Source organism: Ailuropoda melanoleuca, chromosome 12 (genome assembly GCF_002007445.2).
Source record: "Ailuropoda melanoleuca isolate Jingjing chromosome 12, ASM200744v2, whole genome shotgun sequence".
Classification (NCBI taxonomy): domain Eukaryota; kingdom Metazoa; phylum Chordata; class Mammalia; order Carnivora; family Ursidae; genus Ailuropoda; species Ailuropoda melanoleuca.
The window spans coordinates 68,643,926-68,661,845 of record NC_048229.1 but is presented as its reverse complement, the minus strand read 5'-3'; the positions used below and the strand labels follow the sequence as shown (position 1 = coordinate 68,661,845).

Below are 17,920 nucleotides of genomic sequence, written 5' to 3'. Positions count from 1 at the left end.
GTCCCTTTATGTTTCTTCTAATAATTCCTACCCCATTAAATTTTTTTTAAAAAACCAGATCATATGTCTTGAAGAATTTCCACCTTCTAATTTTGGCAGTCTTTCCTTGTGTGTTTAATGTTTGTCTATCCTCTGTATTTCCTGTAAACTAGTGGGTGGCTCTAGACCATGCTGTCCGTTAAAAATATAATGTAAGCCACATGTGTAAGTTAAATATACCAGCCACAAAAAGGGAACACATGAAGTTAACTTTAATGTTTTCTTTAACCCAGAATATTTTAAATGTCATTTCAATTTGTAACCAGTATAAAAATTAAGATACTTTATGTTCTCTATTTTTGAACAAAGTCTTTGAAATCTTATATTTTGTATTTTATATTGAATGGCACATCACAATTCTGGCTAGCCACGTGTGGTTTGATAGTTATAGAATTGGATAGCACAGATGAAGTGATTGATTCAGATTTAATGTTTTTGTGGGGGACAGTGTTTTATAAGTGGTGCTCTTTACTTTTCTATTACATCACATTTGGAGGCATGTAATGTTTGGTTATCCTACTTTTAGTAGTGTTAGAATGTTTGTATCTATTTTAAATATCTGCTCCCTGTCAACCTTTTACCTAGTAGCAGCAATCGATGCCCATTGCCTAGATTCATTATGTCGTTAGGAGTTGAGAAATGACAGTTCTCTATTTCGCTCTTCATTTCATTAGCTGGAACTTTTCTCTAAAGACAAAATTTGCTTGCCCCAAAATACAGTTCATACAGGAAAAGGATAAATACTTTTTTTTCTTTGTTCATCTGTTTTCATAGTAAGGAATTGGTGCCACAGCAGTCTCAAGTGGGAACTGATGAATAACATTATGAACTTGAAGATTTTTATATATTTGTGCTTTAAACTGTTATGGTCTTTTCATTTTTGGATGCTAACTTGCCTCATTTTAGATGAGTGAGAGTTCCCTTTTGAAGTAGGCTTCTTTGTCCTTTTAACATGGCCCTGTTATCTTTGGGCACTTCCTTCTGTTACGACAGAGTGCCCCTGGGTACACCTGGAATATTCTTGCCCCAGACCTGAATTAGCTGTTTCTCTTAAGAGTCTGAATCTTTTTAGGAGAAATGGTATTTAGAGACCACAACAGGCCTTGTTTATTTTAACTGTGCATGTATCTTTTTTTTTTTTAAGATTTTTAAATTTATTTTAGAGTGCATGCATGAGTTGGGGGAGGGGCAGAGGGAAAGAATCTACAAGCAGGCTCCCCACTGAGCACGGAGCTTGATGCGGGGCTCCATCCCACGACCCATGAGATCATGACCTGAGCCAAAACTAAGAGTCGGACAGATGTTCAACTCACTGAGCCACCCAGGCATCCCTTAACTATGCACGTATCTTAAAATTTAAAATTATAAAAAAGAGTTTAACATATATGGTAGAAAGAATTTTAATGCATATATAGTGAAAAATAAGTGCTTTTCACTTAGTAAATGCTGAATAACTACTTAGTGAATGATTTAGTGAGAGTGAATGAGTGGCTGGCTGGTTATTAGGATATTCGTTAAACCACCAAGTCATTTCCTTCCACCTGTTCTGAACTTACATATTGTGAAGAAGCCAAGGGAGCTTCTATTAGGGGTAGGCTTCACTCACTCCTTTCCTTTTTATTAGAATGGTGTACTGCTGAGAACTGTCCTGGACCCTGTCACTGGTGATCTGTCTGACACCCGCACTAGGTACCTGGGGTCCCGTCCTGTGAAACTCTTCCGTGTCCGGATGCAAGGCCAGGAGGCAGTAAGTAATGAAAGGGGGAGGCTGCATGTTTGGACATTAGTGGCATCAACCGAGAAAAGTTTGGCATAAGCTTTGCTTTAATTAATTCACCCATTTATAGTTAGCTTGATATTGGTTCTCTCTTAATTAGCTTCTTTTCTGTGGGAAGTCTTGGGTCCCTTAATCCAGAGCTTTCCATGGCACTGAGCTGTGTTTTGGTTATGAGTGGAATAGGATATCAGTCTTTTCAGCTCTAGGCTGCGCAAATGGAACTGACTGAGGGTAGCTAGAAACCTCCTATCTAGTGTACCACTACCCATGAGCAACCTTATATCAATACCAGGGCTTAATATGTAATGTGAAAGAGGATGGGAAACATTGTGTCGTTTGTAGCTAAGAATGTTACTATTGCTGGGTGCAGTGCTAGTTCGTTACTTGTTACTGCATGTAATTCTTGAAACTATCCATCCTTGCTATAGTATTCCCATTTTACACATGTGGAAATTGAGGATTAGAGAGATTGAGTGATTAGGTCATACAGCTAGTAGCCCATGCTTTTAGGAAATACTAAGCCATACTGCCTCTTCTCCAGTCCTCTTCCTCTCTCTCTTTTTAGAGGGGGGGGGGGAGAGCATGCATGCATTCATGAGGGGGGAGGGACAGAGGGGGAGGGAGAGGGAATCTCAAGCAGGCTCCACACTCAGTGCAGAGCCTGATATGGGGCTCGATCTCACGACCCTGCGATCATGACCTGAAGTGAAATCAACAGTTAGACACTTAACCAGCCGAGCCACCCAGGAGCCCCTGCTCCTCTTTTTTCTTAAGGTAGCCTTTTAGGTTTCTAAAATTCCTTGGGATATTCTGCAGATTGAAATTTGCAGATAGGGTGTTTGGTTAGCATTCCACGTTTGTCTTTTTCCCAAACTCATTGGAGTGTTTTTCCTCAGGTGTTGGCCATGTCAAGTCGATCATGGTTGAGCTATTCCTACCAGTCTCGTTTCCATCTCACCCCCTTGTCTTATGAGACCCTGGAGTTTGCGTCTGGCTTCGCCTCTGAACAGTGTCCTGAGGGCATTGTGGCCATCTCCACGAATACCCTGAGGTGAGAGTCCCACTGTTCAAGCCTAGTGGGAATCCTTTCTGCCAACGACTGGGATTGTGGTTTTGCCGTAGTGTTGGAAGAAGTTACGAAGCAATGGCAGAGAGCCAGCTCTTCAGCATGGCACTGGAGTGTTGCAACTGAAACCTTCATTTGGCTCAGGATTTTAAGTACCTGGTAGCCAAGTTTCGGTGTTTGGAATTTTAGCTTCTGTTTAGATTTTCAGGGCCAAGTTTTAATATACTAAGCAGTACAGTTCAGTTTCCTTGAGATTACAGCATCTTGTTTTCCAGGGCTGTACCATTGGATTAGTTTTAGAGTAGGCAGGCATTGGATCACTGATAACTTTTTCTCATTTGGTCCTGTCATTTGCAGTGTTACATCTTCCAATTTTAATCTCAGTATAAATTATTTAGGCCTTTTGCAAGTTGACAGACTTATTTATGCTGGTTATGTTGGAGTGAGCACTGTTAACATTGCAAGATGGCTATTCAGTTTGAAAAATAAGCTATTCAGTTTGACTTTTCAAGTTTTGGGTTTCATTTTTTTCTTTTTTCATCTTCTAATGCCACCTCTGTTCATGTCCTAGTTGTAACTGTTGGCTGTTCATAAGAGGAACCCTATCAAGAGGAACTATAGCCTCTTGATACATGGATAATTTAGCAAGTGAACGCCCGGATTTCTTTGTGCAGCACCTTTCAGCGTCTTTTCAGTCATTGTTCTCTCTCTCTCTAACCTTCACACCTTTATGTATCTTCTATTCCAGCAGAATTGCTCTCCCCTCCTGGTTTTTTCCCTCTGTACCCTGGCATGCTTCCCACACACATCTCTGCCAGTCAAGACCTAGCCTCATTCATGGACATTCTCATTATTTATCGGTGTTCCCTCTCTTCTGAACTCCTGTAAATTTGGACACACCCACAGATTTTTTTCATTTTTGTAGCAGTAGGGCATTTCCTTCCCAGAACAGAATCTTTCAGGAAACGCCACTGTGAAATAGTTAATAGCCAAATTCTTGGAAGCACCAGTGTTTAGAATACTTATTGTCAGAACTAGTCACTTACACTTTTGACTGTTGATGAATAATGCGCTGTAGATATTCATGCACAAGTTTTTTTTTTTTTTTTTTTAAGATTTTATTTATTTGACAGAGATAGAGACAGCCAGCGAGAGAGGGAACACAAGCGGGGAGTGGGAGAGGAAGAAGCAGGCTCACAGCAGAGGAGCCTGACGTGGGGCTCGATCCCACAACGCCAGGATCACGCCCTGAGCCGAAGGCAGATGCTTAACCGCTGTGCCACCCAGGCGCCCCCAATTTTTAACTTTTTAAGGGACCTCCACACTGTTTTCCAGAGTGGCTGTACCAACTTGCATTCCCACCAACAATGTAGGAGGGATCCCCTTTCTCCACATCCTCTCCAACAATTGTTGTTTCTTGCCTTGTCTATCTTTGCCATTCTAACTGGCGTAAGGTGGTATCTCAGTGTGGTTTTGATTTGAATTTCCCTGATGGCTAATGATTTTGAACATTTTTTCATGTGTCTGTTAGCCATTTGTATGTCTTCATTGGAAAAGTGTCTGTTCATATCTTCTGCCCATTTTATGATTTGTTTATTTGTTTCTCGTGTATTGAGTTTGAGAAGTTCTTTGTAGATCTTGGATACCAGTCCTTTATCTGTGGTGTCCTTTGCAAATATATTCTCCCATTCCGTGGGCTGTCTCTTAGTTTTTTTGACTGTTTCCTTGGCTGTGCAGAAGCTCTTTATCCTGATAAAGTCCCATAAGTTCATTTTATCTTTTATTTCTCTTGCCTTTGGAGATGTGTCGTGAAAAAGGTTGCTCTGGCCGATGTCATAGAAGTTGTTGCCTATGTTCTCCTCTAGAATTTTGATGGATTCCTGTCTCACATTGAGGTCTTTCATCCATTTGGAGTTTATTTTTGTGTATGGTGTGAGAGAGTGGTCAAGTTTCATTCTTTTGCATGTAGCTGTCCAATTTTCCCAGCACCATTTATTGAAGAGACTGTCTTTTTTCCACCGGATGTTTTTTCCTGCTTTATCAAAGATTAGTTGCCCAAAGAGCCGAGGGTCCATTTCTGGGTTCTCTATTCTGTTCCATTGGTCGATGTGTCTGTTTTTGTGCCAGTACCATGCTGTCTTTGTGATCACAGCTTTGTAGTACAGCTCGAAATCCGGCATTGTGATGCCCCCAGCTTTGTTTTTCCTTTTCAACAGTTCCTTGGAGATTCGGGGCCTTTTCTGGTTCCATACAAATTTAAGGACTATTTGTTCCAGTTCTTTGAAAAATGTCCTCGGTATTTTGATCGGGATAGCATTGAAAGTGTAGATTGCTCTGGGTAGTATGGACATTTTAACTATGTTAATTCTTCCAATCCATGAGCATGGAATATTTTTCCATCTTTTTATGTCTTCCTCAATATCTTTCAAAAGTGATCTATAGTTTCTAGGATATAGGTCCTTTACGTCTCTGGTTAAGTTAATTCCAAGGTAACGTATGGTTTTTGGTGTTATTGTAAATGGGATGGATTCCCTAATTTCTCTTTCTTCAGTCTCGTTATTCGTGTATAGAAATGCAACTGATTTCTGGGCATTGATTTTGTATCCTGCCACCTTACTGAATTGTTCTATAACTTCTAATAGTTTGGGAGTGGATTCCTTTGGGTTTTCCATATAGAGTATCATGTCATCTGCAAAGAGAGACAGTTTGACTTCTTCTTTGCCGATTTGGATACCTTTGATCCCTTTTTGTCTTCTGATTGCTGTTGCAAGGACTTCTAGTACTATGTTGAATAATAGTGGCGAGAGTGGGCATCCTTGTCGTGTTCCTGATCTTAAGGGAAAGGCTTCCAGCTTTTCCCCATTGAGAATAATGCTTGCAGTAGGCTTTTCATAGATGGCTTTTATGAGATTGAGAAATGTACCCTCTATTCCTACACTCTGAAGGGTTTTAATCAGGAAAGGATGCTGTATTTTGTCAAATGCTTTTTCTGCATCAATTGAGAGGATCATATGGTTCTTGAGTCTTTTCTTGTTGATATGATGTATCACATTGATTGATTTGCGAGTGTTGAACCATGCTTGCATCCCAGGTATGAATCCCACTTGGTCATGATGGATAATCCTTTTAATGTACTGTTGGATTCTATTAGCAAGGATCTTGTTGAGGATTTTGGCATCCATATTCATTAGAGAAATCGGTCTGTAATTCTCCTTTTTGAGGGGGTCTTTGCCTGGTTTGGGGATCAAGGTAATATTAGCCTCATAGAATGAGTTTGGTAGCTTTCCTTCTGTTTCTATTTTTTGAAATAGCTTTAGGAGAATAGGTATTATTTCTTCTTTGAATGTTTGGTAGAATTCCCCAGGAAAACCGTCTGGGCCTGGAGTTTTATTATTTGGAAGGTTGTTTATCACTGACTCAATTTCTTCATAGTTAATTGGCCTATTTAAGAAATCTATTTCTTCCTGTTTCAGTCTTGGTAGTTTATAGGTTTCCAGGAAGGCCTCCATCTCTTCCAGATTGTTTAGTTTTTTGGCATATAGCTGTTGATAAAAGTTTCTAATAATCCTTGCAATTTCAATGGTGCTGGTCGTGACCTCTCCCTTTTCAGTCATAATTTTAATAATCTCAGTCCTTTCTCTTTGTTTTTGGACAAGTTTTGCCAGTGGTCTATCAATTTTATGGATTCTCTCAAAGAACCAGCTTCTAGTCCTGTTGATCTGCTCTACTGTGGTTCTGGTCTCTAATTCATTGATTTCTGCTCTAATCTTGGTCAACTCCTTCCTTGTCAGTGGGTTAGGCCTGTCCCTCTGTTGCTGTTCCAGTTTCTTGAGGTGAGAATATAGAAACTGCATTTTAGATTTTTCTATTCTTTTGAGTGAGGCTTGGATGGCTATGTATTTCCCCCTTAGGACTGCCTTTGCAGTATCCCATAGGTTTTGGACCGTTGTGTATTCATTCTCGTTGGTCTCCATAAATTGTTTAATTTGTTTTTTGATTTCCTGGTTTATCGAGTCATTCTTGAGCAGGATGGTTCTTAGCCTCCAAGTGTTTGAGTTTCTTCCAGGTTTTTCCTTGTGGTTGAGTTCCAATTTCAGAGCGTTGTGGTCTGAGAATATGCAGGGGATAATTTCAATCTTTTGGTATTGGCTGAGACCTGTTTTGTGTCCCAGAGCATGATCTATTCTTGAGAATGTTCCATGGGCATTTGAATAGAATGAGTATTCTTTGGTTCTGGGGTGTAGTGTTCTATATATATCTATGAGGTCCAACTCGTCGAGTATGGCATTCAAAGCCTTTGATTCTTTGCTTAGTTTTTGCCAGGGTGTTCTGTCTATTTCTGATAGTGGGGTGTTGAGGTCCCCTACTATTACTGTGTTCTTATCTATATGTCTCTTTATTTTGGTTAAGAGTTGGCTTGTGTATCTTGCTGCTCCCCTGTTGGGGGCATATATATTAATAATTGTCATATCCACTTGTTGAATACTTCCTTTAAGAATAATATAGTGCCCTTCTGTATCTCTCTCTATGGCCTCTAGTTTAAAATCCAGTCTATCTGATATGAGAATTGCTACTCCAGCTTTCTTTTGAGGTCCATTTGCGTGGAAGATGGTACTCCATCCCCTTACTCTAAGTCTGAATGCATCTTTGGGTTCAAAATGAGTCTCTTGTAGACAGCAAATGGATGGGTCATGTCTTTTTATCCAATCTGCAACCCTGTGGCGTTTTATGGGAGAGTTTAAGCCATTTAGATTGATAGAGATTATTGACAGATATGATTTTAATGATGCCATTTCTCTTTAAAGTCTTTGTATCGGTTGTGACTTGCTGCTCTGTATCACTCTTGGGGCCTTTTTACCTTTATAGAGCCCCCCTTAATATCTCCTGTAGGGCTGGTTTCGTGGTTACGAAATTGGTTAATGATTGGCGATTTTGGAACGTCTTTATTTCTCCATCAATTCTGAATGACAGCTTTGCTGGATAAAGGATCCTTGGCTGCATGTTTTTCTCTGAAAGAGCTTTAAAAATGCCCCCCCAAGCCTTTCTCTCATTCCAGGTCTCTGTAGACAGGTCTGACGTAATCCTGATACCTTTGCCTTGGTACGTGAGAAATTTCTTTGCCCTGGCCGCTTTCAATACTGTATCCTTGGATCTAATATTTGCGAATTGCACTATGACATGCCGTGGCGTAGGTTTGTCCTGGTTGAGCTTGGATGGGGTCCTCTCTGCCTCTTGGACACGAATGCTTGTTTCCCTTGCTAGATTAGGGAAGTTTTCAGCTACAATTTGTTCAAATATCTCTTCTAGACCTCTGTTTTTCTCCACCCCTTCAGGGATGCCGATGATTCTGACATTGGATCGTTTCATAGAGTCAGTAATCTCCCGTAATCTACATTCGTGGGCGTGGATTTTTTTAAGACCAGCTTCTATTTTCGTTTTTTCTTCTACTAACCCATCCTCCAATTCGCTAACGCGTTCCTCTGCCTCGGTGACCCTGGCCGTCAGAGCCTCTAGTTTTGACTGTATTTGGCCCACTGAGTTTTTAATTTCTGTCAGATTCGCTCTCATTTCTGCCCTTAGGGATTCTATATTCTCAGCAACGCTTTCTCTGATGCTTTTTTCAAGTTTACTCATCATCTTGACCATTGTTGCTCTGAATTCCATTTCTGATAATTGGGATACATCCATATGTATTAATTCTGTGGCCGAGGCCAATTCTGTGGCAGAGGCCACAGACTCATTATCTTTTCTTTGCTGGGGGGGACTTCTCCTTCTCGTCATTCTGATGAAGAGAGATTGCAGGGTTGTCCAGAGCCCAAGTGTTGACTGGGACCCAGGCCGTGCGCCCTTGTTTTATAGAGATCTTAGGGATGTGGGCTTCTTCCTTAAAGAGTTTATTTATTTATTTGAGAGAGAGAGAGACAGTCAGCAAGAAAGGGAACCCAAGCAGAGGAGTGGGAGAGGAAGAAGCAGGTTCCCGGTGGAGAAGCCCGATGAAGGACTCCTTACGGAGCGTTGTGATCACACCCTAATCCGAAGACAGGTGCTTGGTGACTGCGCCACTCAGGCGCTCCGGGTTGTGGGCTTCTTGATTTTTCAGCCTGCCTTCTGGGGGAGGGGCCTGCCTGCCGGTACTCAGAAAACCCTGTTTGGGTAGAGTCTCTGTGTCCCTTGCGAGGGGGGATGGGGATGGGCACCCTGTGAGCCGGTATTTCCGGGCTTTTGTTCTCTGGCGGCTTTCCCTGGCGGTTTGCTATGCCTCTTCTGAGAGAGCAGCAGCGGCTGAAATTCAGCCTCTGTCTCAGAACAGAGGGATAGCAGATCATTCTCCACTGATGTTCTGGCCACTTTAACTCTGTTTCTGTTGGTGCTGCTCAACCCTGCAGCATCCCGGGCTGTGCGCCCCACACCCGGCGTCCCAGCCCTCACTTCCAGGGCCGGCACGTCTCTGTCCTTTGTGTTTCCAACCCCGCCAGCCGCCAGCCGCCCCGCGCGGGCTCCCGGAGCTCCCCGTCTCAGTCTGGTGTCTCACGGGTGCTGACCGCGAGTCCGCCTGCTCCCCCGTGCAGGTGGCCCTCCAGCCGCCAGCCGCCCCGCGGACGCTCCCGGAGCTCCCGGTCTCAGCCTCGATCCAGTGAGCACACCGGAGCTCCGGAGCTCCGTGAGATGCTTGGTGGTGCACGCTCCCGGCTCACGGACTCAGTCTGCCGTTTCCAGAGTGCGGGTCCGCGGTCCGCCCGCTCCCCGGTGCAGGTGGCCCCGCCAGCCACCCCGCGCGGGCTCCCGGAGCTCCCCGTCTCAGTCTGGTGTCTCGCGGGTGCTGACCGCGAGTCCGCCTGCTCCCCCGTGCAGGTGGCCCTCCAGCCGCCAGCCGCCAGCTGCCCCGCGCACGCTCCCGGAGCTCCCGGTCTCAGTCTGCTGTCTCAAGCGTGCGGGTCCGTGGTCTGTCTGCTCCCCTGTGCAGGTGGCTACCGCTTCCGGGCGCCCTGACACGGCGGCTCCCTCCCCCTTCTGTTTAGCTTCCGATATCTGTGCGCGGTTTCACGGCTCCCTGCTTTGTACCTCGATACTCAGCACTGGAGATGTTCATTTGTAGAGATCCAGATGTATCTTCCTGCGTCTCAGGCTGATTCCGTGGATGTTCCTGCTGGTCTGGTACCTATCCAGCTCAACTCAGGGGACCGGCTGAAAAAGGGGTCCCCTACTCCTCCGCCATCTTAACCTCCTTCCTCTGGCTTCTTACTCCAAGCTTTGCCCATTTTTTAACTGGGCTGCTGCTGCTGCTGCTTCTCCTCCTTCTTTTTTGTTACTAAATTGTAAGAGTTCTTCATATGTTCTAGGTGTAACTCCCTTATCAGATAAGATTTGCACATCTTTTCTTCTAATTTTTTCCCATTCTTTAGATTGTCTTTTCACTTTCTTGATGATGTCCTTTGGCATACAAAAGCTAATTATTTTTTTAAAGAATTGTATTTTTTTAAAGTCCATCTGAAAACTGCCTAAAGCGCGGTTGGGTATCACCAGTGGTATAAGTTCTACTTAGACAGATGCTGACTAGCCTCTTACTTTCTCAGGAGAAATACAGCATGGGAATATCTGTGCTTCCTCCTGTGTTGTGTGTCTCCCTGAGAGCGGATGTTCTCTCTGCTTAGAATCTACCTGTTGGGGGCGCCTGGGTGGCACAGCGGTTAAGCGGCTGCCTTCGGCTCAGGGCGTGATCCCAGCGTTGTGGGATCGAGCCCCACATCAGGCTCCTCTGCTGTGAGCCTGCTTCTTCCTCTCCCACTCCCTCTGCTTATGTTCCCTCTCTCTCTGGCTGTCTCTATCTCTGTCAAATAAATAAATAAAATCTTAAAAAAAAAAAAAAAAGAATCTACCTGTTGGCATGGTAGGGTGCCTTTATAAAACAGATCAGTATGTGGGTTAGACCAGAAGACTCAAAACTGAAGGATCAGTGGTTTTGGTTTTGGTTTTCCTTAATGTGATACTTTTTTTCTTGCAGAGTGATAACTTTTGATGCTTAGACACTTAACTTCATCACTCAAATGTTTACTTGATTTAATGTTTCTCTCCAAATAGAGGATAATGCCCAAGATTAGAGTTTTTAGGGATCGATGCATTTGTGTGACCGGTCATGGATCATTTTGTTATGAGTTTCTAGATCCTGAGTGAGTGATCTATTAATTCCCTGCCTTTTTCTCCATAGGATTTTAGCGTTGGAGAAGCTAGGTGCTGTCTTTAATCAAGTAGCCTTTCCACTGCAGTACACACCCAGGAAATTTGTCATTCACCCTGAGAGTAACAATCTTATCATCATTGAGACGGACCACAATGCCTACACTGAGGCAACAAAAGCTCAGAGGAAGCAGCAGATGGCAGAGGTAATGAGACTGACCTTCAGGGTTTAGTTAAAAGGCATTCATGTGAAATTCTGTTGAAAAGTTTAAACTCGTGTAATTGCTGATTATATTCTTTGTTACATTAAAAAAGACCCAGGTTGTTGTCAGATCCTTTAAGCAGGCGCTTTGCCTCAATCCTTGGTTTTAGAGGTTTTCTTGTGACTCAGGACTAATACAGTGACCTGGGTTTATTCAGTATTCAGCTTTCCTTCTGGAACAGAGTTCTTCAGTCCTTACGCTTCCCAAACAGTCTGTGTATGTGTTTCCTGGATTCAGGCCGAAAGGAGACAGCTTTCAGTTCTCTGCAACACTAGTTCTTCCCAGAAATCATTTCCCAGCAAAAAACCAGATAGCTCCAACCATGTAAAATTGTGTCTGGCTTGGAAGAGATGAGACAAGGAGTCATAGCAAGGGAAATTAGAGAGGGTAGGTAGAAAAGTGGTGTTTTCATTTTATGTATCTCAGACCATTTGCCAAGTATTTGCCACAGTTGAGGTTAGATTTTTTTGGCATTAAAAAATGAAGTACCTGGTTTCTCCTTTAGTCTTTTTCCCTCCTCCCCTTGTCTGTACACCTCTCCCTTTAATCTTTATTTCGGGAAGTCTGGTTTTGGCCTACAGACTTTGCAACTTATATGATCTCCCCCTTGGAGGTGTTGTGCTACTTGTCCACTTGTCACCCACCACCCACCTCTGAGTATACCAACTCTTCCATTTTTGTGTGTCTGATTTTGTTTTTTTATTTAGGAAATGGTAGAAGCAGCAGGGGAGGATGAGCGGGAGCTCGCTGCAGAGATGGCAGCAGCGTTCCTCAATGAAAACCTTCCTGAGTCCATTTTCGGAGCTCCTAAGGCTGGCAATGGGCAATGGGCCTCTGTGATCCGAGTGATGAATCCTATTCAAGGGAACACTCTGGATCTTGTCCAGCTAGAACAGAATGAGGCCGCTTTTAGGTAAGGACCTCAGGACAGCCAAGGTTTTGAGGGCTGGAATGGGAATTCTCTGCGCTGTAACTGATGCCTGACTCCTGTTTCTTTCTCTCTTTGCAGCGTGGCTGTGTGCAGGTTCTCCAACACTGGTGATGATTGGTATGTGTTGGTGGGCGTGGCCAAAGACCTGATCCTCAACCCCAGGTCTGTGGCAGGGGGCTTTGTCTATACCTACAAGCTCGTGAACAATGGGGAAAAACTGGAGTTTTTGCACAAGGTAGGAACTAGCCATTGGTTCTCCTGAATCTTAGGTCCTACTGGACTCCCCCACTTTTGCTTAAGTTGTGGGTCAGGTCTTCTGGTGACCATTTTGGGAGCCTGCTTATTGATTATGTTCCATCTGTTGGTGGCACACAGAAAATGCTGGGGCTTTCATGCTGCAGTCAAGCTCCACTGCCCTCGAGTCCCACAGGAAGCCTGTGTGCTCACCAGCCACAACGGTGACATAGATGCACACAGAATTGGCCCCTTGTTTACTGCTTTTACTAAGCAGGCAGCAATTTGTGACCAAAATTCAACAGTTCTAAAGAATTAATATTCTCTGGAGAATTAGCATTTAATGGATACACTCTCCCTTTGGAAAATGAAAAAGTTCTGGGGATGGATGGTGGTGATGGTTGCACAACACTGTGAAAATGTTTGATGCCACTGAATTATATACTTAAAAATGCCTAAAATGGTAAATTTTAAGTGTATTTATTACAGTTTATAAATTAAGGAAAAAAATTCCTGTTCTTCCGCATGGACAGCACATGCATGTAGCTCCTCCAGCCCTTCCGAAGGGCAGTGTCCTCACTTACTCATGTGCTTTTCTTTGTGCTAACTCACTGTGTCTCCCTTACAACTAATATGTCACTTGTCACTAGCACTGCTTTCCCAACCCTCCACAACCAGCAATCACTTCTCTGATATTAAGGCTTCACTGTTCGTAGCACCACTTGAATTAGCACAGGCTTTGAGATCACATTCATCAGGCGTCAGGGCTTCCTTTTTACTTGTGGCACTGATCCATTTGCTGAGTGACGTGCAGTGTGTGGGACCTGTTCATAGAGACTGTTGTATGTGTGGTTTATTTTTCTAACAGGCCAAAGATGATCCCTCACTACCTGTCTTGTAAAGACATTCTGGGTCAGGAAGGTGGGGCTGGCATATGGCTGGTGTTCTAATAGCTGCATTGCCTGCTTTTCTTCTCACAGACTCCAGTAGAAGAGGTCCCTGCTGCCATTGCCCCGTTCCAGGGGAGGGTGTTGATTGGTGTGGGGAAGCTTCTGCGAGTTTATGACCTGGGGAAGAAGAAGTTACTCCGAAAGTGTGAGAACAAGGTAAATATGCTGGCACAGGGCCTTGGAACTAGCTTGTGATGAAGGAGGAAACATTGGCGGGATGGTGGACAGTAACTTAAAATTGTATGTCTTTTTAGGACCTTGTAGTTCCTCAATTCCAGCCTTAGAATTAGGCCTTTGAGGCTTGAGAAGGACAGAAGTTAGGTGGGTTTCTTGACTTCACACTAAGAACCAGATTTCTGTCCTGTTCGCTACTACAGAGTATTTAACTGTGAGAATTAAGCATACATTTCCAGTGTATTAAAACCAGTTAGTTCTTTTTCGATCTTTCATGAATTTATAGCTGACTGCCATTCTATAGGCCCTATATATACATTGCAGTCAGGGGAAGTTGGACTTCTGGGTTCTGAATCTCAAGGTTATACCCATTGCTGTCCTTTTTTTCCCCAGCATATTGCCAATTACATCTCTGGGATCCAGACTATTGGACACAGGGTAATTGTGTCTGATGTCCAAGAAAGTTTCATCTGGGTTCGATACAAGCGTAATGAGAACCAGCTTATCATTTTCGCCGATGATACTTACCCACGATGGGTCACTACAGCTAGCCTCCTTGACTATGACACTGTGGCTGGGGCAGACAAGTTTGGCAACATTTGTGTGGTGAGTTGATGTTTACCTGGGTTACACTTATGTGTAGGAAAGCCAGCTCTTTTCAGTGGTAAAGCCAAGGACCCAGGACTGTGATCTCTAATACAGAAATTAAAAATAGGTATAAAATTCAATCCTACTAAGGCCAGCTCTAAAAAGGAAATTTTGTGTTCTTTAAGCTGCCTTATCTAGTCTTTTATTATTTTTTTAAGATTTTATTTTATGACTTTTTTTTTTAATTAATAATCTCTACACCCAACATGGGGCTTGAACTCACAGCCCTGAGATCAAGAGTTGCATACTTTACTTACTGAGCCAGCCAGGTGCCCCATTCTTACCAGTGTTTTAGAATCCCCTGTCCCCCATCCTTCTACCACCTACCTGTCCGTCTCCCTCCTTTTCAAGGAATATGGTTTAATAGTGATAAGTTTCACTTGAGCTAATGAGTAATGTTTATTTTAAGTTTTGTGAGAATTTTGCCTTCTCTTTTTAAGCCCAGTTTGACCTCTCTTGTTTATGTTCTGTAGCCTTTGTTTAGTTCTTGTTCATGGGTTGAATCTCTTGAGTTTGTCACTCAGACACCAGGTTGCAGGAGACAGGCTTAGGCCTCTGCCAAAGGTGTGTCCCAGGCTTGCTTTCAAGGATCTGGGGCAAACATGTTGCTTGGTGATCCAGGTGAGTGGGTGCAGGACCCAGCCTTGTGACTTGTGTCACTTCCTTTTAGGTGAGGCTCCCACCTAACACCAATGACGAAGTGGATGAGGATCCCACAGGAAACAAAGCCCTGTGGGACCGGGGTTTGCTTAATGGGGCCTCTCAGAAGGTAAGATTGCAGAAGGGACCCTGAAGGAAAGGTTCCATCCTTCAGGGTACATTCTCCATGATCCACACTGAGGGAACATTCTTCAGTCAGCTATCTGCAGTGCACGTGGTTATGCTGAGTACTCTCCTAGGCATGGAAATCCTTTCATAGCCTGTGATGGGTAAATGCTGGGCTTGATGTACAATAACCAAGCCACCATTCCATTTTTATCACTGCAGAAATACAGTTTTTCCAAGACATTTTAGCAGTGACTAGAGCATAGTGTGTTCCTTGGAAAAAATTGTTGCACAGGTCATTGCTGATATTAACTAGCTCTTCTCTGAGGGGTTGTTCTGGGCTCTTTCCTTTTCTCCTGCTCTTCTGTAGTAGAGCATCTCTGGACTTTTAAAATAGATCTGTTTTGGAGAGCAAGTCTAATGATTGCTGCTTTTTAATAATTATCTGTGGGGTTTTTTTTATTGCAAAATTGGTAATTTAACAAAATATTTTTCCATTGTAATTTTTTATCAGAAATGGTCTAACTTTAGCATTGTGAGGACATTAATCTCAAGTAAATGTTTAGAACATTCTTAATTATTTTTAAATGTTAGTAATGTTTGGATTTAAAAGAAGGTCAAATCTGCCCTTTGGAGGCACTGCTTGCTCTTGGGAATCTAGAACAGGTCCGGAGGGCACACACAACATACTAGTCTGTTTTCAACTTACAGGCAGAGGTGATCATGAACTACCACGTGGGCGAGACAGTGCTGTCATTACAGAAGACCACACTGATCCCTGGGGGCTCAGAATCGCTCGTCTATACCACCTTGTCAGGAGGAATTGGAATCCTTGTCCCATTCACATCCCATGAGGTGAAATCTCCCACACTCTTCTGGCCTTTGCCTTCACAAGGTTGTTTCTTGGTGCTAAATCAGACTAAGAGGGCAAATCTTTTGTCCCTACCTGCAGCTAAGCATGTTATGGAAATTTTATAAGGTGACAGAAGTGCCTGGGAAGATAGGAATCCTGACAGTCTCCCCCAAACCCCCCAAGCCATTTGTTTTTATACTGTACCAGGGCTTGGTTTAGTTCTTTTTTAAAGATTTATTTATTTATTCTAGAGAGAGAGAGCGAGAGAGTAGGGGAAGGGGCAGAGGGAGAGGGAAAGAGAATCCTTAAGCAGACTCTCCGCTGAGCCCCGCATTGAGCTCCCTGTTCTGCTGGGAGCCTGCTGCTTTCTGTCCCACTCCCCCTGCTTGTGTTACCTCTCTGGCCAGCTGTCTCTCTCTCAAATAAATAAATAAAATCTTAAAAAAAAAAAAAAAAGAGTCTGACACTTAAGCAACTGAGCCACCCAGGCACCCTACGTTTGGTTCAGTTCTGGTGTGGGTATAGGGTTAGTCAGAGGCCAAACCCTCAGAAGCAAACCCCACAGACTAGGAATGATGATCACTACAGTGATGTAGATTGTGTACTTACTGCCTCCTCGAGTCAACTCTAGGATTGGCTAAATTGGATTTATGTCATTCCAGCTAAGGAAGCTGGGATCAGGAATCTGACTTCACAAATCAGCCTTTATATCTGGTGTTCTCTTGTGTTCTGCAAGTACAGGTGGGGTTTCTTTCAGGTTTTAGGTATCTTGTAGCAGGCAAATCTGTGGTTGTCAGAGGAGCAGTTTGACAGTTAATATCTGTTTGGATGGTTAAAAAAGAAAAAATCAACGGCTTGTCTGTTCATTGTGCTTCTGGACACCATATACTAGTAGTTGAAATCACTTTTTTCTTTTAGTGACAGATTTCTTTGTTTCTTCCGCCAGGACCATGACTTCTTCCAACATGTAGAAATGCACCTGCGGTCTGAGCATCCCCCCCTCTGTGGGCGAGACCACCTCAGCTTTCGTTCCTATTACTTCCCCGTTAAGGTAGGTCTTTGTTGGAATTCTGCGTTGGAAAGGGGGGGGGGGTCCTTGGCCCAGGTAACTTGTCTTTTCTGTGGACCTCCCCCTTAAAAATCAGAACAGTCCTGAACAAAGGAGTGGATCGATGGAGGCAGTAATGGGGGTGAGGAATGGCTAGTGATCTTCAAGGACCTCTTTCCCCAGGGCAGACCACAACCAGAAGAGAGGCTTCACTCAGTTTTGTGACTCTGAACACAGGATACTAAGGATGACCTTAGAGTAGTGTTCCTGGCCCTGTAAATGGTTCAGATATCTAAAAGCTTTCCTTGCAGCTGTTTTAGCATGTGCCACTTTCTTTAAGCATCTGACCTATTTCTTCCTCGCTTGTCTGTGTCTTAGAATGTGATAGATGGAGATCTCTGTGAGCAGTTCAACTCCATGGAACCCAACAAACAGAAGAACGTCTCTGAAGAACTGGACCGAACCCCTCCTGAGGTGTCCAAGAAGCTTGAAGACATCCGGACCCGCTATGCCTTCTGAGCCCTTCCTTTTCCTGTGGGACTTGTGTCAGAGACTCTATTATGTCTCCCCCACCACGTGGCTCTGAACCCATATGGCAGAAGAAGGGTGGCTGGATAATTAAGACTTTGTAATATTAAAGCTAGTAAATCTTTCCTATCCACTCTTTCCCTGGAGTGACTGGTTCCCCCTAAAATTGGCACTGAAATTTGCTTCTTTCTGCCTAGTACGTAATATATTGCTCCCAAGTTCTGGTGTGTAATAAGATATTTCCTCTTCCCCAAAGCTCTCCATGCATTGATACTTCTGGCTCTCTTGTCTACTTTTGTATACACCCTTAGTTTTTAACTGGTTTCCCTGTAAATATAGTTTTGTACAATGTTATCTTTGTGGGAGGGAGGGAGGCAAGCTGAGGTGGGAACCAGGTTGAATATAGTATGGCTCCTGAGTTCTGCCACTCTGGAATCTAACCAGAAATACAGATCTAATTTTTACGGTG

The 17,920-nt window shown here is 43.5% G+C and overlaps 1 protein-coding gene across 2 annotated transcripts in view; it reads left to right on the top strand.

The window, feature by feature from the left end:
* The window catches only part of SF3B3 (splicing factor 3b subunit 3), a 48,352-nt gene extending 30,432 nt beyond the window's left edge, over positions 1–17,920 (top strand). For both annotated transcript variants that reach the window (XM_002920943.4, XM_019801482.2), the window contains exons 16-26: positions 1,664–1,786; positions 2,713–2,867; positions 11,089–11,263; positions 12,028–12,233; positions 12,330–12,486; positions 13,466–13,591; positions 14,003–14,215; positions 14,928–15,026; positions 15,734–15,877; positions 16,822–16,926; positions 17,302–17,920. In XM_002920943.4, the coding sequence (XP_002920989.1) occupies positions 1,664–1,786; positions 2,713–2,867; positions 11,089–11,263; positions 12,028–12,233; positions 12,330–12,486; positions 13,466–13,591; positions 14,003–14,215; positions 14,928–15,026; positions 15,734–15,877; positions 16,822–16,926; positions 17,302–17,442 (1,644 nt within the window). In that variant the 3' untranslated portion in view covers positions 17,443–17,920. The remainder of the gene's footprint in view (positions 1–1,663; positions 1,787–2,712; positions 2,868–11,088; positions 11,264–12,027; positions 12,234–12,329; positions 12,487–13,465; positions 13,592–14,002; positions 14,216–14,927; positions 15,027–15,733; positions 15,878–16,821; positions 16,927–17,301) is intronic.